General features: G+C 33.7%; 2 protein-coding genes, 1 long non-coding RNA gene and 1 pseudogene across 6 annotated transcripts; 1 reads left to right on the top strand and 3 right to left on the bottom strand.

Annotated features, from left to right (window-relative positions):
- Positions 1 to 153: 153 nt before the first annotated feature.
- On the bottom strand, positions 154 to 2,852 carry LOC108805188 (mRNA-decapping enzyme-like protein). The gene is made up of 8 exons (XM_018577160.2): positions 2,564 to 2,852; positions 2,429 to 2,469; positions 2,291 to 2,343; positions 1,447 to 1,591; positions 1,204 to 1,260; positions 976 to 1,090; positions 443 to 898; positions 154 to 372 (listed from the first exon to the last, which is right to left on the bottom strand). Exons 1-8 carry the CDS (start codon positions 2,723 to 2,725, stop codon positions 316 to 318), a joined length of 1,086 nt encoding a protein of 361 aa, XP_018432662.1. The 5' UTR covers positions 2,726 to 2,852; the 3' UTR covers positions 154 to 315.
- A 586-nt stretch (positions 2,853 to 3,438) lies between these two features.
- Positions 3,439 to 4,982, bottom strand: LOC108858541 (rho GTPase-activating protein 5-like; annotated as a pseudogene).
- Positions 4,983 to 8,103: 3,121 nt separating this feature from the next.
- On the bottom strand, positions 8,104 to 9,405 carry LOC108856558 (uncharacterized). Its single transcript, XR_008945872.1, has 2 exons — positions 8,905 to 9,405; positions 8,104 to 8,583 (listed from the first exon to the last, which is right to left on the bottom strand). It is a non-coding gene; the product is annotated as an uncharacterized LOC108856558 (long non-coding RNA).
- Positions 9,406 to 12,540: 3,135 nt separating this feature from the next.
- Positions 12,541 to 20,656, top strand: LOC108860791 (transcription factor TGA9-like). Of its 4 annotated transcripts, none has more exons than XM_018634641.2 (13): positions 12,541 to 12,645; positions 12,887 to 13,070; positions 14,980 to 15,074; positions 15,619 to 15,698; positions 16,080 to 16,295; positions 16,903 to 16,941; positions 17,893 to 17,952; positions 18,339 to 18,416; positions 18,497 to 18,545; positions 18,669 to 18,940; positions 19,262 to 19,483; positions 20,188 to 20,330; positions 20,420 to 20,656. In XM_018634641.2, the coding sequence occupies exons 2-13, from the start codon at positions 12,961 to 12,963 to the stop codon at positions 20,505 to 20,507; spliced, it is 1,452 nt and encodes a 483-aa protein (XP_018490143.1). In that variant the 5' UTR covers positions 12,541 to 12,645; positions 12,887 to 12,960; the 3' UTR covers positions 20,508 to 20,656. The 4 variants fall into 4 exon arrangements, with proteins under 4 accessions (XP_018490143.1, XP_056867050.1, XP_018490144.1 ...); XM_057011070.1 differs by lacking the exon at positions 12,541 to 12,645 and adding an exon at positions 12,694 to 12,749 and having other exon boundaries at positions 15,631 to 15,698; XM_018634642.2 differs by lacking the exon at positions 12,541 to 12,645 and adding an exon at positions 12,695 to 12,749.
- Positions 20,657 to 20,666: the final 10 nt, after the last annotated feature.

The following is a 20,666-nucleotide window of genomic DNA, read 5'->3' as shown; positions in this document are numbered from 1 at the left end:
CCGGATTCAACCATGATATTATTTTTAACTCAGTTGAACCCGATTGGACCAGCTTTTCTGGTTCGATTGTCAGTCCAATTTTAATTGATGTCAGACAAAAGTGTTTCTTGATGATCTTGGTACTAAGTTTTAAAGAGCTAGATGAATCAAGAGTTATAAAACAAGGGAGCATTAATGCAAGTCTCTTTTATAACTTCCTGTTAGAGGTTCTGACAAGACTTTGTTCAAAGGTATTCAAAGAGAACTAAACTACGTTTTAACTACACATTCTAAACCAAACCGCCACTGTTTCCCACGCCCAAACCCTACTAAGCTTCATGGTTGATGTGCATTTTGTAAAGCTCGGGTCACCATGTCGATGAATTCATTCTCCTGTCACAAGCAACTCGTTAGGTTTGGGTAGTAGCTCAAGTCAAGTGAATGTTGTAAAAGAAGAACAAACCTGAACCAGCGTCAAAAGAGCTTGTTTGACTTTGTCTCTGTTGATAACTGGGACACTTTGTGCAGGAGGAGCGAGTGAGGGTGGTGGATTTGGTGGTGGGAAAGGCTGGAGCATCGGAGTACCATGCTGGCGCTGCTGATGGTGAGTCGCATTATTAAAGTTCAGAGGAGGCGCAGTGGGGGTAGATGAACTAGGAATAAGGTGTGGTTGTGTCATCGTCCGTGGGGGTGCAAAGAACGAGGACGGCGTCACCAGATCGATCTGAACGCTGGGGTTGCTATTGATAAGATCAGGGTTGTACTCAAAGTGAGGCATGATAGGAGAGGAGGATTGCAGAGGCTGTGGAGGTGCAGGAGGCGCAACGGTGGGTTGGTGAGGTTGTAGAGGAGTTGGTGATGATTGGTATGGTGGTCCACTTGAAGTCCCACTCGAAGTGTTCCCAAGAGCCATCGCAGACTGTAGTCAACCCAACAACATGGTGATGAAGGTGATGGTGTGAGTGTGTATATATATCAAAAGCTTTAGAGACTTACGCTAAAGAAGTTGACAAAAGCAGGATCATTAGGGGCATCTCTAGCAGTTAAAGATGGTTCAAGAGGACCATCCATAGCCGCCATTGTAGGCACAGCTTCCAATTCCTCAAACTCGCTGCAGTTTATAGAAAAAACTAAACTTAATTTTAACATATAAGCAAATATACAATCTGAAAAAGTGATGTAGATTATGTATGTAAGACACAACCTAAACATGAAGATCTTTACCTTTTCGAAGATGAGGTATTTGGCTTCTGGTTTGCCTTGGAATAGGCGCTAAGTAATCTGCCATACCAAGGACCATCAGGCGAAGATACAACGAATATGGAAATAAACATAACGCATCTAAGTCATACAAAATGGTAAGAGAAAAATCTACAAGAATGTCTTCATGAAAGAACAAGAATCTGTCTGACAATCGGCAAATATGATCAATCACAAAATCAGTTTCTACGGAATATGTATATGTACCTGTCGAAAAGACGTGCAACCTCCACACATTCACGTTCATTGTAGAACCAAATGCCATTTACTTCTTGAGATGCGTTACGGTAAAGTAAATATGGACCTTGGACTTCGTACTCAAAATCTCCCAGGAGATCTTCCACCAGATTATCTGCCCAGGCAAATTTAAACAAAACACTGATGATTACAAAAAAAAAATACTAACTCCTAAATCAAGATTCCTAGAGTTACTGGATAAGCAATATAAACCAAATTCACAAACGATCTAAACCTTCCCTTAACCTTATTAATTATTATCCATTAGTTCGATCAGATTCAGTAGGTTTTCTTTAAAAGTTTGGTTTTCGGTCCGGCAATCGGTTCTCTCTTCTTTTTTCAAAAGAAATATAACCCAACCATACCAAAAACCGAACCAATCTAACCGAATTTAAGTGAACTTATCCGAAATTTTAACAAAACTTAACTATAATATAACTGAAATCAAAAACGAACTTAGCTGAACTTATCAGAAATTTTTGACAAAACAAAACTAAAATATAAAACCGAATCAAAAGTTTCAGTAGGATTTTCGAAAACCGAACTAATCAAATACCAAACCAATCTTTATTTCAGGTTTATTCAGTAAGATTCACGTTGAACCCAAAAAACCAAAATCCGAACTACCCAACCCAGCAGGCCTACTTTAGACAAACTAAAACACTGACAAAAACAAAAGTCAATGTTACAAAAAAAGACAAAGATATCAACTCAATCAGATAAAAACTATGTACTCCACCATTGAGGATGGAGCTTAAGCAGAAAGAAACATCACAAAGGAACCTAAACTAAGAACTCGGAAGAGAATCCTGACCTGTATTCCGACGATTCATCACAATAAACTGAAACCGAGGTTGTTGTTTGTTTCTGAAACAAAACAAAACAAAAATCAGATTTTACACGATAAAAGTTAACTTCACAACATAGTTGAAGACAGACCTAAAGTACTCACCTTTTGACAACAAACAAAGACCCTTCAACGTCCTTACGACTCTGTTTGAAAACAAAAATAAAAAACACACAGATCAGTCAGTAGCAAAGCAAACGTCATCAACACCACACGGATGAGGTGATGACTGCAACTTACCCATTGACTAATCTCGATGTTGAATTCATAGAAGGTGACGTGAGCTGCTGTGATAAGGATTTCCTCTATGAAAGGATCGATTCGCTGGAGAACTGTGAGATTGAGGAGCCTCGTACTGTTCTGATCCATATTTGGTGGGACCAGCTTCCCGTTCTGAGACATCTTTCTAAGTTCAGAACAAAATGTGGTGAAATCTCGCGATTCGATTTTGACCTAATCGGAAGAACCCTAGAATTGTGATTTACGTAATGTGTGTGATTTGGGGATTTGGGGATTTGGAGACGGAAACGTAAACCAGGTTTGGGCCTTGGGCCATGTCATTTAAAGGCTCGAAGACATCTTTGGTATATTCTCCCATCATGGTAAGAAACATCCACTTGAGTTTGATTTGAACTTGGGTAAGAAAACCATTTGTTGTTTTTACACAATAGTTTAAAAATCTCAGCCAAAAAGAAAAACAAACAAACAATGTCTAAAAAGTATAGTAAAAATTAATCCAGCTTAATAATATTTAGATTTGTGAATCTTTATTTTAGTTTTACACTAGTATAGTTTTTAACTGAACCGATAAAAATCATGTACATATACATATACATACACATACAACCTCTCCTTATCATGGCTTTTCAAGCTTAAATAGCGGCCAAGAACTAATGAGTACTCTTTTATTCGTCAAGTGACTCATCTTTGTATTTGTTTAGATACCAAGGAAACTAAGATACAACTGCATCTTTTTTCGTTCAACACATGGATAACAATAGTAGGTTTGTTGCCAATAGACAGGCTAGGAATTAATTTGAGTTGTTGACTCTTTCATGTTTCTGTTAGGGAATGAAAAATTGAAAATGATCTTACTATAAGTAGAAAGGCATGTACATTTTGCTTATCATTCCATAGAATTAGTAGTCTCATATCATATCACCATTTAACAACTAACTACGTTACCTAGAACTTACACAGATATATTTTTAAAAAGCAGCCAAGACAATATACTAAAGAAAGATTAAGAACACTTGTAAAGACAAAAAAAAAAGATAAAGAACATCAGTTACACTTGTATATATAGGGTTCGGTTTGCAAATGAGTGGCTGCCCAACTCCATCAACTCCTTTGAATCAGAAGTATTAGAACCCTCAAACGCAATCTTCATGCATCATGCCTTGTGTTCATCAACAACCACTCTTATTATCTCTGGCGATTCTTTCTTAATTATGTACACACCATCTCCTCCGTCCTCCTCCTCCTCCTCCTCCTCCTCTTCTTCCTTCTCACCTTCTTCGGCTTCATTGCTGCATCTTGTAACAACATGGGTAGACGTGGCTTCCCTTTCTCCTAGGGTTTTCTCTGTGAGGCTCTTCAGCAACTTCATCACTTGAACCGCATACATCAATGCAGTCAAAGGGTCTGCCATCTACAAATAAAATCCAAAACAGTGCCAACACATTTAACTATATGAAAACATTGCTTAAACCCCAAAAACTCATTCCAAGATATCTCAACAATAGGACTCATAACAGATGCGAATCATTTGTGCATTTTTAGTATTGATCATCAGGAATCACTTCAATAGAAAAAAACTGACCTTAGACATGTTAGGGGAAAAGACTAAAGCAACGTTACGAGAAGAGAAGCTTCTGTCTGAGGTAAGAGCCTTACAACCTTGACAAAATCATCGTCTGACTCACACTGCATCACTTGCTCCGATGGCAGAGGATCCAGTACCCCTCTAGGTAGCTCTCTGAACCAAGCCTGAACACACACACACACACACATCATCTAATGAAAGGATAAATTAAGAAGAAGGCTTTTTGAAGAAGGAACCTTGATAAGTTCAGCTAGACAATGAACATCGATCCCATCAGGTACCATCCCTTTATTTAGCTGCTCCCTCACGTACTCTGCCTCACTGTTCTCTCCTGTTATTTTGAAGATTCCTTCTACCTGAGGCGCATATAATTTTCGACAGCTTTGGGATTAAAAGAAACGGGACTGATTATGTTTCATTCACTCACCTGCAAGCCTCCTTGATCATATACCCTACTCTGTAATAGCAAGAGTATCACAGGAACACAGTTCCCTCTCGAATCATATGATAACTGCATCGACTCTGTCGAAACCCCAAAAACTGTTGCACTGCCAAACAAACAACATGACACGTAACCGGTTGGCTTATTAGTATTTTATACTTTCAAAATGATCAATATTTTTAGTGGTTTCGAGAGAGAAGAGAAAGAGAGAAGAGAGAGAACTCCGGCGAGACTCCCGTTGCCGGCCGACGGCTGGGCTTTCACAGCCACCGTCGGTCCGGCTTAACTTTGCTATGCATGTTGGTCCTGTTTTTCTGTCGGTGAAAAGAAAGATTCCTTTTGCTCCCGGCATCGCATCTCCTCCGTGGTGGGCGTTCGGTTTTGACCGCCATCGTTCGCACCGTTCCGTCAAGGGTGAACGGTTTGGCTGAAGCATCCGCGTCATTTGGGCTCTGTAATCGACGGCGGCTAAGTTAGGGTTTAATAGTCTCTCTCCTTTTTTAGTTTCGATCTAGTGTTTTGGGCTTTGCTTCAAGTTGGGGCCTCGATTCTCGAGTTTGGCTCACTGTGAGGAAAGCGTTGGTGAAGAAGACGAAGCGTCTTCGTATTTGGGTGTTCGTGTGGTAGCTTCGGAGCATCGAAATTGAGGGATGAGATCTCGATTTTCTTAAATCGATTGATGCTATCCTCGAAAAGAAGAAGCTACGGTGGTGAAGTGGTATGCGGCGTAGGCGTACGTGCGTGGTTTGGCCGGCGAGACGATGGCTCTGCAACGGTGTAGTCCTCTCCGGCGGAGGCTCTCTCGGCGGCAGCGTTGTAGATCGGTATCGGGACTAGCGATGGCGTCAATGTCGGATTGTCGGTGTGACCGACACTCCACTGGGCCTGGTCCCAATTTCTGTTTGCTGTTTCTTTTACCTGGGCCTTTCTTTTGGACCTTCAGGTTTTGTATGTTTGGGCCTTAGCCTAGTTATAATATATTTCAATTTGGAAAAAAAAATGATCAATATTTTAGTTAAAGAATTGTTTAAAAATATATTTTAACATTTTCAATGCACTTTTATCAAATTATAATGATAAATTATTTTGGTTGAATCTTGACTGAATAAAAATTATGAAAAATAGTTAAACACAAAATAATGCATTTATAATCAAAATTTAATAGGTTTTAGTGTTTTCCTAAACATATAATCTCTCTGTTTCATATAGTTACATTCCTAGTGCATGGGTCGGTCGATAAATTTATTATTAACAATTATTTCTAGGGAGAATTATTTTCAAATGGATAAAAATGTATTGTATTTAAATAAAGTAAATAAATTTAATTACTGAGACTCTTGATATGGTTTTAATGTTTTCAGAGGTTGAATATATATTGTTATTTTGTAAAATAACATTATTAAGTTTGACTAGTACTGCAAAACCACAAAATTTTGTGTGTTGCATTTAGTAAATCAATCAATCACATTTAACAGAGCTATACAAGCAAAAAAAATATTTGATAAAATTCGTATTGAAATACTGTATTACTTTGCTGTCAGGAAAAAAGAACGTCAACCACTAAGTGCATACGCAAAGGATTCTAATATGCATTTTCCAAATAAGATTGTGATATTGGGCTGAGTTTGATAATCTCTAATCACTGTTTCAATGGACAAACCAATATTGAATTCATATAAACTTAAACTGTGAAATCAGTATACATCTACAAAAACAAATAGCATTGAAAAAGCCGTAATAAAAGAACATTTAAAGACGCAATTTGAGGGATTCATAGTGACATACATTAAAGAAGAAAGTAATGGCAACTTTAGATCTGCAAGAGCTCATAGACATTATACGAATCAAAGGAGACATGTAACAATTTCTAATAGAGGAAACGGATCTGAAATGTGGCATTGAGATTTAGGTGATGACATGGACTGGATGTTGACCCATCAACAAAATTAAGGATAATACCAAACAAATCCAATTAAATAATACTTGATTGAGATGTTTATAATTATTAGTTATTGATATTTTTTTTAACAATTTTTACGACTAGTGCAAAAAGGCCGTTTAGTGTTATCTTAATGATCGTCTATATAATTGTCATAATAATATAATGGGTATTTTGGATGAACTGGTAGAAGCGAAATAGTTTATTCAACTTAAGTATGGTAGGTTAACCGATTACAGGAATTGCTGTTCTAGTTCCATTAATATCCAATTTTGATAATTGAATACAAGACTAGTTAGGGTCTAACTGGTAACCATTTCGGAAGTACTATGAACAAATAGAAAAAAAAATGAATAAGAATAAAATTATGGGAATGATGAGAAACGGTTATTCTATATCAAAATTTGTGAAGAACAAATTTGTTCTTTATTTCTTTACAATAAAAGGAATGAAAAAGAGTGATTATTCCTTGTGAATGGTAAAATTTGTTAGAAATATTAGGAAATGAGTTATTCTTCTTCGTTCATTTGTCACCAGTTAGACTCATGTGTTCAAAAAAGTAAGAATTACATTTTTAGAAAATTGCTCACATATATATTAGGGAAGTTTACTAAAATGACTCAAATTAGTTGTGTTATTACTAGAATGATTCATATTTTTTGAAAATTATTAGAATATTTTTCTGGTCGAAATTGCCCTTGTCCATAGTTATAACAAAAAAATTATATTACCAAATTACCCTTAATATTTGGTCGACGACAGATTTATTTTTTTAAAAATAAATCTGTCGAGTAATAAATCTGTTTGTAAAATCTGTTTGCAAAAATAAATCTAGCGTTAAAGTGGTGTCAGATTTTCTAGAAACGTCAGATTTTTTTATCACGGCAGAGTTAATTGTCCGATTTGTATAAGAAAATAGATTTTTAGGAATATGTCTCACGAATGAGGTGGCAGATTTGTTATAAATGGTCGATTTTTGTGGTTGGTTTATTTTTTTATGTACAGACTTATTTTTTTATGTTCGATTTATTTTCTTATGTCAGATATATATATCCGACTTAAAATGATTGGTAGACTTATTTTTTATGGCAGATTTATATGTTCGACTTAAAATAGTTGGTAGACTTTTTATTTAATGTGGTGGCAGACTTTTAAAGATACGTTGCGGCAGATTTGTTGATAAAAATCTGGGTTTATGTCTACCAAACCTAATTTAATGTTCAAATTTGATCTGGTTTACACAAATTTTGACTCTGGTATATTTTTAGGTTAATTAAGATTAGAAATATCTGATTTTTTTGATCTGTCGTCATCTCCTTCTTCCCTCTTTTTTCCTTATCAAGTCCCCTTGCAATTAGGTATCAATTTATGAAGTATCAACAAACTCTAAATTCTTTCGTTGGTATATTTGACGCTTTTTCTGTGTATATTATACATGTAGAATTGTCTCACGTATCATATCCAAGTCTCTTTTAGCACCTGAAGCATAGGGTATGGATTTAACTTAAGAGTCCACGGTTATTTTGTCACTGCAAATATACTTTTATAAATAGTGTTACTAGGGGCAAAGTGAATAAAAAATCTGTATGAAATTGTTGATGAAACTATAAAAGTTTGGAGTAACAAACTCATGACTGGCATATATAATAATCCGACTAAAAGAACATCAGCCTGCGTATTGGACTACTTGTACATCCAATACCAAAAAAAAACAAAATACTGCATAAGCAATTTAAAACAACATGCATATTACTTAGCAAACTTCAGAAACCTCTTCGTAGATTTCTACAGCAATATTCAGATGTAGAACCGGAATAATATCTCGTCGTTCAAGCCGTTAACTTAAACCTGCATCCAATTGGTAAACAGCAAAATATTTAAAGTGTACAAACCCACGGTCTCCAAGGTCAAATCTTGCGATATGTTCTTCTGTCTTTGCACCCTGAACTGCTTCTTACTTTTCTTCTACATTTTAGGAGATAAAATATAGTTTTGCAATGCCGACAACATTCTTTTTCTAAAAGAAGCCAAAAATATGAAAAGCCCGAAGTGAACTGAGAAAGAACAAGATATTAGCATGAGAACCACAATTAGTGTACCTTATAAATTAGATTAAGGGAAACTGTTTCTACATATATACTTAAGTTGTAGAACACATAATGATTAAGTGAGTTACTATCTTTCTTTCTTTTTTATCGAAGTGAGTTACTATCATGACTAAATTGATAGTGAGTAACATGACTAAACTAACTCAAACTGTAAATGCTAATAAACTAAATTTGCGGAACACATAAAACTAAGAAACTAGTAATAGACTACCAATGTTGCAGTACACACAAAACTACAAAGCCAAGCTGAGCAAGGGATAAACTTACGACCAAGTCGAACTGGAACTGCGGCAAGCGACTGGTCCCTCCACCCAGATCTTCAACATTGATGCAGGATACGCCAATCAAAGACAAATCCAACTAAGTGATGAAGCAGAGGCCGCCTCTGGACAAGGAACCACCGAGCCGGAGTCAAACCCCCACCAGACAGTTAGATTCACCATCGCACACAGGCGGACAGATCACGCCCTTACGATGAACTCGACCTCACTGGTAACAAGGCAGAAACCAACCATCGCTCAACCACACCATATCACCATTGAGAGAAGTTCCATCACTTTCCAGTACAGACGAAGACCTTAAAACTACAGAAGATCGATCAAAAGTAAATAGGACTCATAGAGGCCTTCTCACAGAACAGGTAAGAGCACCGCCGCCAGAAAGACATCAGATCTGAGAGACTGAAACGGAGAGACGGGAGTGAGGAGACCATGTTTTTAGGTTTTTTAAGATATAATGCTTTTAATTTTTTGGAATAGAGAATGAAATTACAAGGATATTTATGTATTTTGACCATTTATGGAAGTTATTCTAGTAATTGTAAAATAATATAGATTAGTTTAGTCATTACAAGTAAAATATGTGTCATTCTAGGTAATTTCTCTATATATTATCTATCAGTCTTTGCTTTTTTTTTTCACACTAAAGCTTGCATTGATTTATAACAAAGGAGGAATACATTTTTTGAGAGCCTAAGCCGACGAGTAAGCAATACTCCTGGAGTCTAAAGCCAGCAAGAAAACACAGTTCTTCTGGAGACAAACAACAAAAACAGAGATGATACCCTGAAGCCTAAGGCATTACACAAGACATAAACTTGAGAAACTGAAAACAGAGTCTAAATCAATTCACAAAACACCCAAGCAAATGATACCAACGCATGGAGGAGGTTGTGGAGGAGACAGGCATCAAAGGCTGAACTTTATTAAGGGAGCCATGGAGATCAACCTCAATCTATTGTTCCGGAATCAAACCAGGAACCACGAGATGACACCAAAGAAGCAATCCCAAAGGGTGAAGAGACGAACCGTAACTCATTCAACCCCACGCCAAGATGCAAATATATGAGCCGAAGCCCCTTTGCCTTAGGATCAAGCCGGAGAATCCACGCGAACCGAGAACAGAAAGGAGCTATTCCGTCGCTACGAACCCAAGGCAAAGCGTACCTCCAAAACACGTCGGTACCACTACCAGAAGCAAACTAGGAGGCGCACACACAGGTCGAAGGCTAAGGACCCTCGGAGAGGAACCTTTGAAGTTGGAGCACCGACAACTCAGAAGCCCACAACTTCAAGAAGGAGAATGATAGATCGAAACCCATCAACGCCTTTATCTAGCCTTCAGATCTGACAAACAGGATTTAGATCTGTTCCCGAGAGTTTATCAAGTTTGTCCAAAAGACATGTAAGCCAGGAACGCCGACTCCTCCACTCACCACCGAACCAAACCACCGCGTCTTAACTCCAGGGAAGGTCGAAGTACCGTCAGCAAGATGAGGCTGAGGAAGCTCGCCGGACCAGAGCTCAGAACAAGACGGTGGCAGAACTAAGACGAGGGAGAAGCAAAGACTAACTAGAAGACAGGGGGGAACCTCCGGCGCCGACACGCGCTTCCACGCGCTTCTGGACACCGGGGAAGACTCAGATCTCTTTTCTCTCTTTTTTCTCTCTCGAACAGTGTTTTTGACTGGAGAGAGAAAGTGTTGGTTTAGCACTTATGCTATCAGTCTCTGCTATAAAACCAAAAACTGAAGAAGAATTGTTTATCAGTGATTATATTGTAAGTAGTCATGTAATGATTCATACTATTGGCATCCCCTTCCGGATTCCAAAAGTCATTTAGCAAAAAGAGCTAAATGATCTTTGGATACAGAAACTCACTCAATTATAATATTTTAATATGCATATAAACAAGCATTCCTTATCACACAATGTTACATTGTCTCTCTGTTAATGTGTACATGTTTCAAAGATATTCGCTATTACTAAATATAAGTATTTTTTAAACATTGTATGGTCTCTCATTGCATGTATTACTATAATCCCAGACTAATCCAATACAACATCATTATCATCTGAATAAAGTAACTTAGATAATCTAGCTGGGGAAGTTGTATTCTTTTAATCATTGGAAGCAGAAGAGTATAAATTTCTAATAGACTAAAATTATAGACCATATTCTTTGTCAAAATATAAATTATGCTTTTTATATAAAGTGCTGTATTTTCATGCCTGATCAAAGATTTTTTTTTATTTGTTGTTTTAGAACAAAACAGAAACTACTTTGCAAAGATAACTTCATGAAACATGCTGCTCGGATGATTTAAGAAACTTTTTTTTCAAATGTACTCTACTCCTTTCACACAGACAAAAACGTAGTCATGTACAAAGATGCATCTAAATAAATATGAATAATAGAAAAGGTGATAGATTATAACAACTGTGCACTTGAGTAAGCCCAAAAAGAGATTTGATGAAAAGGAGCCGTATGCACAAACAGGCGGTTACGAAGAGAAAGAGAAATTGTGGAGTAGGAGTCAGTCATTCTAGTGTGTTCTTCCTCTTTTTCTGCTAGATTTATTTTATATTAATTACTAAAATACAAATTCTCATTTAATTTTCTTCTTGATCCATTTTATTCAACCCCGATATATTTTTTTGATAAAAAAAAGGGTTAAACCCGGGTCACTATTGGAACCAGACCTAACTTCCGGGGAAGTCGCAAGCTCGCGGATGGACTCCTTCTCCTGGGCATTTAAATGGGTCCTAAAGCATGGACTCATATCCGCGTTAGGTGAACAAAACAATGTGACTTAGTTTTGTATAGTAGGAGGATCGAACCTGAAACGTGTTAGCATCTCAGGTCCGTCCACTGCCACTTGACCACAACTCCGATATGTTCGGTCCAATTAATCTTGTATCCAATCTTCTTATTATCTTTTTTTTTTTTGAACCTTGGCTTATCTTCTTATTATCTTCTGCATTAGATAAAGGTCTTTTTTCTTTAACAAGGATAAAGCTCCTTCCCCTAGCAAGGTTAAAGCTCTTTATCACTCCTATATTATATGTTTTCATCTTCATTTAACTTGTATAATATAAAGTTTATCTGTATATATGGGTAATGTGTAGAGATCGGATTTCTAATCAAACATCGCAACTTACTAGCTTTGACTCTTGACAGCTATAAAGTTGGTCAATAATATTTTTCTTCAAATTCTGTTATACAATTTTTCAAACCAAATATTATTCAGAAAAGTAGCTACACACACAAAAACAAATATATAGCCTGGAAACAAAGTCTGTGAAGGACAAGATCTTCGAGTGCTTTAGCATGAAATACTATTATCGAAATTTCTTTATTATTTTTCAAAATATGTTCGGTTCTTTAAGTATTATAGCAAGTAAAAATTTGTGTTTACTAAAGTTTGAAAAAAAAAAGTTTTCTGTGGAACTAGATAGAGAAAAGTGGTGAAAAGGAAAGACCGGTGAATCACAAAGGTTTTTTCACATACAAGTAGAGAGCCAGAAAGAGTAATATTACTTTTATATAGACTATACTAATTAATTAATTACTAATTTGTATATATGTCTCTGAAAGAGAAAAGATTGGACCCTCTTTGTTTCCTGTTCAGCAAAAGAAAAAGATTTTGAAGAGAAGTTGCCATCCTACTTTCTCTCTCCTCTTTTTTCTCAAACACCCCAAAGCAAATAGAAAAAACTGCACAAAAAGGTAATAAACTAAACACAATATCTATCTTACCTTCATGTTCATCATCAACTAGCTTTTCGTTTGGAGATTCCAATCATTTTTAGTTTCAACTTATCAATAATTAAGTAACACTTGCAATCACTCTTATCTTTTTTGGATCTAACTCTCTCTCTTACTTCTTAACTCAAAGTTTCTATTAGTGAATCTTATTTCCTTTCGTTCTTTCTTTCATCCCTTTTCAAGACTAATTAATGTTTTACAGACAAGAGAGAATTAAGAAGAAGACAGAAATAGGAGAGAAGATCAAGAAATAGGAAGATAGCATCAATCAGGGAGATGGCTAACCATAGAGTAATCAGCGAAGCCATAAACCATAATGATAATCATCATCTTTCTTATTCACTTCTTCATGGCCTCAGCAACAATCCTCCACCTCCTGGATTCATGTAACAAAATCTTCCCTGACGCTTTTGTTTTCATATATCACAAAGCTTTTCTTTTCTTCTTCACACTAATATACATAAAATGCATATTTTCTTAATAATATTCAGTCTTATGATTAGCTCTAGACCTTTCTATGGGTTTTATTTGACTATCCTCAAATTTTGTTTTCTTAATAATAACATGTACAGTGTCATTAATAAATTGTTAACGTAAATCAATGGGTAAACGGAAAATATTGTATTATATAACATCCGAATTAGGTTTTTTTCTTTGCTAAAATATTCGAAATATGATATGTATAGTAATTGTAATTCTGGTGTATACATTTTATCATATACGACTAGGTGTTTTCCTGCACCATGTGCAGTAAAAGAATTTTAAAATATTTTTTAAAAGATAAATATAAATTATATTTATTTTTTATTAATATTATAAATTTTCTTTTTTTTTATCAATATTTTAATATAAATTTGATTTAACTAAACATTAAAATTAAGATAAAACCAATTTTGTTTATTTTAAGTTATATTTAAGAATGTGCATGTATATACTTAAAATTATAATCTTAGGTAGATTTTTCTATCTATTTATTTTAATTAAATATATTAAATAAATATGTAAAATTTCAGAATTGTCAAAAATTAAAATTAAACAATATTTATCAAATCTGTAAATATATATAAGAAACTAATGATTTTAAGATTTAATTTGATTTTATGATTTAATTTTATAATTTTCTAAAATATGTATATATTTTTGAAATATTTTTAAATTAAATGATATTTCAAAATTTGAAATACCATAATTGAATATATTTATTTTAATGATGATTTATGCGTTATTTCCATATTTTAAAAAAGTTCAAAAATATAAATCGATAATAAATATAATATATGAGTTATTACCATATTTTAAATTTTTTATCAAAAATATAAATTAACATTAAATATAATTGTCCATGTCATATTAATCTATAAGTCATGTCATCAATTTTAGTAGCTATGTCATAATTATTAATCCAGGTGTTTTCATGCACCATGTGTAGTGATAAATTTTTTAAAAGTTAAATTTTATATTTTTAAAATGTGATTTATTAATATTATATATTTTATTATTTTGACTAATAATTAATATACATATCATTAATTAAGCATAAAATTAAGAGAAAATATTTTTTTTATTTTAAATTATATTTAAGAATATATATGTATATATATAAAGTTAAAATCTTAGATAAAAAATTATTTATTTCATTTGGTTAAATTATTAAATCAACTTGTACAAAATTACTAAAAATCATATAAAATTGTATAGTTATCAAAATTTAAAACTAAATAATATTTATATAATTTGTAGATATCTAAAAGAAACTAATGATATTACGATTTATTTTTTTATTAATTCAGAAAATTTAGAAAATTTTAGATAATAAAATTTTTATAATTATAAAAATAAATTATATAATATTTCGAAATTCAAAATATCATATTTGAATATATTTATTTTAGTGATGATTTATGAATTATTACCATATTCCACAAAGTTTACCAAAAATATAAATCAATATTAAATATAATATATGAGTTATTGCCATATTCTAAAAAGATTTCCAAAAAAATATATCAGTATTAAATGTAATTGTCCATGTCATATTTAACCATATGACATGTCATCAATCTTAATAGCCACGTAATATTTTTTTTGTGAAAACGATTGTAGAGAAGACATGTGGCAAATCACTTCTCAAATATAGACTAGGGGATTGTCTAGGTAGAGTTATATTAATTTAATTTGTTCTTCCTGTTCTCTTCAACCAAAAAATAATAATGTTTAGTTATAAATTTAGTTGTAACAACACATGAATATTCTTTTTGTAGTACTGATTAAATAATGAATTATTAAATGAAACAGTAACCAAGATGGATCCTCCAGCTTCGATTACGGAGAGCTAGAAGAAGCAATGGTTCTGCAAGCTGTTAAGTATAGGAGCGACGAAGCTAAGCCACGTAAGCCCTCTCTCAATACCTACATGACGTGAGAGTTCCTTAACAAACTCCAATGAAGTTTTCTAAGCTAATAGTATAAAAAAATGAATTTGAAAAAAATGACAAAGTTGAGAGTCTGAGTCTGAACAAGTCTTTAGATAGGTTTGTGTTTTGGTAATGATACGGAGGCAAAAGATAGCCATGGACGGCGTGACTTGTTTATTTATTTCTCTTCTCGATTTTCCTGTTTTGAATAGAATAGGATAAAATTCTTCTACCAACTCTCTAACCTCCTCCAAATATGAAATACACGCAATATGTCCTCTATATATATTTATGCCGACAAATATTCAGAATTAGATTCATATATCTTATACATTGACCCACGTGATAAAGGATGTAATTTAATTTCAAACTAGGTTACAGCAATTAATTAACGCACACATGCACAATTGCACACAATGAATATCATATATGATTATGATGCATACTTAAATAGTTAAATGTAATGATGGACAGTTACAAAAAAAAAAAAAAAGTAAATGTAATGATGGTGAATTTGCAGTTTTTTTTGCAGGAGGAGGAGCTACGACTCTGGAGATGTTCCCTTCGTGGCCAATCAGAACTCACCAAAGTCTTCCTACTGTACACTTTCTTCTTCTTTGACCCTTTCCTCTGGGTTTTTCTCCTTTTTCGGCATTTCAAAATAAAAATGAAAATTTCTTCTCTTATAAAATTCAATTTTACCCTCATTTATATATGTTTCAACTTCCTTCTTCTCTCTTATAAAATATTGTTTTTGCTTGTATTCCCTCAAAACTGAAAGATATATATTTTATATATTTCTTAATCACTCCTTTCTTCTGACTTTATAACTGGAATCAATTTGAATTACACCCAGTTGTCAATTTATACAACGCTTAAGGTCAAATCCTCATTAGTATTAATCATCCCTTTTCTGACTTTTTATTATATCAAATTTTGTTATACGATCATAAGTACGTCTATGTTGAATATGTATTGCAGGAGAGTTCAAAGTCAGGAGGAGAGAGCTCCGATTCAGGATCGGCGAACTTCTCCGGTAAAGCAGAAAGTCAACAGCTGGAGTCTCCGATGAGCAGCAAACGGAATCACAATCTCATGCTTCAGCATCGTAATAATAACAAGGTTAACTCAAGTCCAACATCTGGACTTCCATCTACTTCTCGAACTCCAGCTCCTCCAAAAGCTTCTGAGGATAAGGTACTCATCAACATTAGTTTTTAAAAGTTAATTTTGGCGAGATGTATGCATGTGGAGTCATGTAACATGCATGCTTTGATGTAAATATGCATGTACATGATGTGTATATATGATTATCTCTCCCCTACTGTGATATATGCATCCACATGCATTTCATATTTGTATATGTCCTATAAAATCTTACAATAAAACAAAAACCATATACAGATCCCAAAAGGGAAACGGATCAGAGGAGATTCAGATTTTTTACTTCTCTCAATCCATTGAAAAAGATAAATTGAATATACAAATAGATAAAACCCCAAAGTGAAATATAGCAGAATCTTCCTGAGTGTTATTTTCTTTTAATTTTCCTCTATGTAGTATTAAACAGTATATGTTTTCATTTTCTTTGCATCTATTATCATGATAATAATGTAACTAGTTATATATAAATCTTACACATGTTTTCTAAATTGTTTCATAAACTAATATATTCTGCTTTTTATCTAGCTACATATAAATGTTTATCACATTACTCAACTAATTACTCCCACAATTCATTTCTGTGTTTTACTTTTCCACTGAATTTGTTTCTATTTTCATCTTTTGTTTTCTGACGTTGCAGATGAAGGCTACAACTTCAGGCAAACTTCTTGATGCTAAGGTACTTTAACGTTTAATCATTATTTCATTACATTTTCGCGTCTCCCCCGAGGAGACATATATACTTTTTAATGACATTTATAGGAACAATACTTAGGTTCACCTATGGTGTGTGAACTTAAGAATTCACCTTTTTCCTTATTCTAATCAAATTATCATATATAGATTAATGACAATAAATAAATAAATAAATAATAAACTTTTAAAATAATAAAATAGCTATAAAAAACTAATAACGAAAATTTTAACCAAACCTTAAATAATAAATTTTAAACCCTAAATCTAAACACAAACCCTAAACCCAAATTTTAAACTCAAACCCTAAACCCTAAACCATAAACCCAAATCTATACCTTAAATTTAAATTATATACCCTAAATCCTAAACCCTAAACCCAAACCTATACCCTAGACCTAAATCTAAACTCTAAACCCAAAATTTTAGGATATAGAGTTTGGATTTGTGGTTTACAGTTTGAAATTAAAGTTTAGGGTTTAGGTTTAGAGTTTGAGTTTAGGGTTTACGGTTTGGGTTTAGGGTTTACGGTTTGGGTTTAGAGTTTAGGATTTGAGTTTAGATTTAGGATTTACGGTATATAATTTAGGTTTGGGTTTATGGTTTAGGGTTTAGGGTTTGAATTTAAAATTTAGGATTTAAAATTTGGGTTTAGGGTTTGTGTTTAGATTTAGGGTTTAAAATTTATTATTTAAAGTTTAAGGTTAAAATTTTCGTTATTATTTTTTTTAGCTATTTTAAAAGTTTATTATTTATTTATTTATTGTCATTAGTCTATATATGATAACTTGATTAGAATAAGGAAAGAGGTGAATTCTTAAGTTCACCTCTGGGGTGAATCTAAGTATTGTTGTTTATAAGTCTGGGTTCATATTTCCCCTCGAATTAGCTAGTTAGCCTCTTGTTTAAAAATGTACTTAAATTTGGATCATTTCAGACATTGAGACGTTTGGCCCAAAATAGAGAAGCTGCTCGCAAAAGCCGTCTTAGGAAAAAGGTAACTAACAAATCCCTATCTTTTTTTTGACATAAACTAACAAATCCCTATCTTTTCACGTCAAATCATATGCTACACATATTTACAATGCTATTTATTAGTCCTCAGCAATTAATAATTTAGTAGTACAACATAGGCGATCGCACTACTGTTCTGTGAAAACGAATTATATAGTAGCATTTATTTCCTATATCTAGTTATCTATCATTTACCAGTCTTCCATTGTTCATTTATGTAATTGCTATGCATGGAGGAAACTTTGATTTAGCCACACGAGATAAAAGATTAATATCCATAAATAGAGGTAATAATGTTGAACTATATTATGATAAACGTAAATAACAAATGTATATATATATATATATATATATATATGGATGGAGCAGGCTTATGTACAGCAGCTAGAATCAAGTAGGATTAAACTTTCCCAGTTAGAGCAAGAACTTCAGCGAGCTCGTTCTCAGGTTTCGTCACTTGAAAATTAAATTATTTAGTCTTATAATCTTATTGTGCTGATTAATATACATGACTTCTCTTAATATAGGGGATGTTCATGGGTGGTTGTGGTCCACCTGGACCTAACATCACTTCCGGTACTGAAACCTAAAATACCCATTTTGCAGTATTATTTTATTGAAATACTGGGTTGGACCCAACAAATGTATCTATATGATTAGTTACTTATTAACATAATGTTGAAATGCTAACGTACGTAGGAGCTGCAATGTTTAACATGGAATATGGGAGATGGCTAGAGGATGATAACCGGCATATATCGGAGATTCGGACCGGTCTGCAGGCTCACTTATCTGACAATGATTTAAGGTTGATAGTTGACAGTTACATCGCTCACTTCGATGAGGTATTTAGATTGAAAGCCGTGGGCGCGAAAGCCGATGTTTTCCACCTCATCATCGGAACATGGATGTCCCCTGCCGAACGCTGTTTTATTTGGATGGCCGGTTTCCGTCCGTCTGACTCTATCAAGGTTAGTCATCTTTTCATAAAGCGTTTATCATAAACATGGTTGAGAGTTAAAAGACGATAAACTTTTTTAGGTTAATCTTTGATAGTTTGGAGATCACACCATCTTTTCTTTAAATTTGGGTATAAAGACGAATGTTTCATTTGTATTTTTTTGGCTCTGATTGTAAAATGTAACTAGCTAGTATTGTTCTCCGTGTGCGTTTGCAGAACAATAGATTGTTGGAAGATAGAAACGTAATAGTTAAGTTTAACTAGAGAAAATATATTGATTATTAGTTGTAAGTCAAAACTCAAAAAGAGAAAATTGGTGGGATTATGTAAGATATTGGTGTCGCAAATGGATCTATTGACGGAGCAGCAGCTGATGGGAATATATGGCCTACAACACTCATCGCAACAAGCAGAGGAGGCTCTCTCACAAGGCCTCGAACAACTTCAGCAATCTCTCATGGATACCCTTGCTGCCTCTCAAGTCATCGACGGTATGCAACAAATAGCCGTCGCTCTCGGCAAAGTTTCTAACCTCGAAGGCTTTATTCGCCAGGTTTCATTTTCTCACTTTTTATTTTTACTTCATTTGCGATTATATATTACTCCCTAAAATATAATTATGTTTATGACGTATTGATGTTTTACGGAACATCTTTCAAAAGTTAAAATGCAGCAAAAAAATTACGTTTTGTATGTTTGACTAATTAAAACCTTTTAGCAATATAGAAAAATAAATGTCTCACTAAACAAGAATTTGATCAAATGTTTTTCTAACAATTTGATCAAATGTTGCTTTCACGTATTGTATGTTTCTATATCATGCTCAATTCATTTTTTTGCCGCTATTTTTCTTCTCTCGTGCAATAATAATATATGTTCTTTGGTCTTAAATATACATTTTTGGTCTTAAATATAATTATTCCTCTGAGAGCCCAATTTCCTTCACCAACTTATTTTTATATACCAATTAGCAGAAAAAAACAAAGATGATATATGTTAATAATTTATTTTCCATCTCTTTCAAAGTTTTGTTTTAACTCAATAAAATTCATTTAAAGTGTTTTCCTTGTTTTCAGACATTAGGATCATATTGATTTTTCCTTTATATGTTTACAAGCCATTGACTTTTGTAATACCCATTAGCACACCAAGGTAGTAGGTGTGACATTACTATATTCTTTATAATCATATGAAAAGAGTTAGCGACTTTAATAAAGAAGTTAATCAAATCAACTGTAATTGTTAATTTAAATGAAGGCTGATAACTTGAGGCAGCAAACCGTTCACCAGCTGCGGCGGATCTTGACTGTTCAGCAAGCAGCTCGGTGTTTTCTAGTCGTCGGAGAGTATTATGGACGGCTCAGAGCTCTTAGCTCTCTTTGGCTATCTAGACCACGAGAGTAAGAAAGATTTTATATAATGCATTTTTTACGCATATCTTATTTATTATCTAGTAATTTAATTTTTTGGATATTTTTAATGTGAAAAGGACATTGATAAGTGATGAAACATCTTGCCAAACGACTATGGATCTGCAGATGGTTCAGTCATCCCGCAACCATTTCTCCAATTTCTGAATCGAAATTGGAATCTCTATGACTAAATGGCCAAGTTCCTTTGTCTTGCTTTCACTTGTCGATCACTCTATTTCCTTTATGTTGTACTAGTAATATAGATCTTTCTTTCACGTCGTTTTTAATTATATGAAATTTACGTACCACGTAAACGGGAAGTAT

The sequence above is a fragment of the Raphanus sativus genome, chromosome 5 (assembly GCF_000801105.2).
Source record: "Raphanus sativus cultivar WK10039 chromosome 5, ASM80110v3, whole genome shotgun sequence".
Taxonomy (NCBI): domain Eukaryota; kingdom Viridiplantae; phylum Streptophyta; class Magnoliopsida; order Brassicales; family Brassicaceae; genus Raphanus; species Raphanus sativus.
Note: the sequence above shows the minus strand (reverse complement) of the source record. Positions and strands in the feature narration are given on the sequence as shown.

Bases quoted from the DNA above. Each gene is read 5' to 3' on its own strand.
- LOC108805188 (XM_018577160.2), bottom strand. From the start codon at position 2,725: ATGTCTCAGAACGGGAAGCTGGTCCCACCAAATATGGATCAGAACAGT. The intron at 2,344-2,428 runs GTGAGTACTTTA...GTTTTGTTTCAG, and splicing joins TCTTTGTTTGTTGTCAAAAG to AAACAAACAACAACCTCGGT. The intron at 1,261-1,446 runs GTACATATACAT...TTGGTATGGCAG, and splicing joins GTTGCACGTCTTTTCGACAG to ATTACTTAGCGCCTATTCCA.
- LOC108860791 (XM_018634641.2), top strand. From the start codon at position 12,961: ATGGCTAACCATAGAGTAATCAGCGAAGCCATAAACCATAATGATAAT. The intron at 18,941-19,261 runs GTTAGTCATCTT...GGATTATGTAAG, and splicing joins GTCCGTCTGACTCTATCAAG to ATATTGGTGTCGCAAATGGA. The intron at 19,484-20,187 runs GTTTCATTTTCT...ATTTAAATGAAG, and splicing joins TCGAAGGCTTTATTCGCCAG to GCTGATAACTTGAGGCAGCA.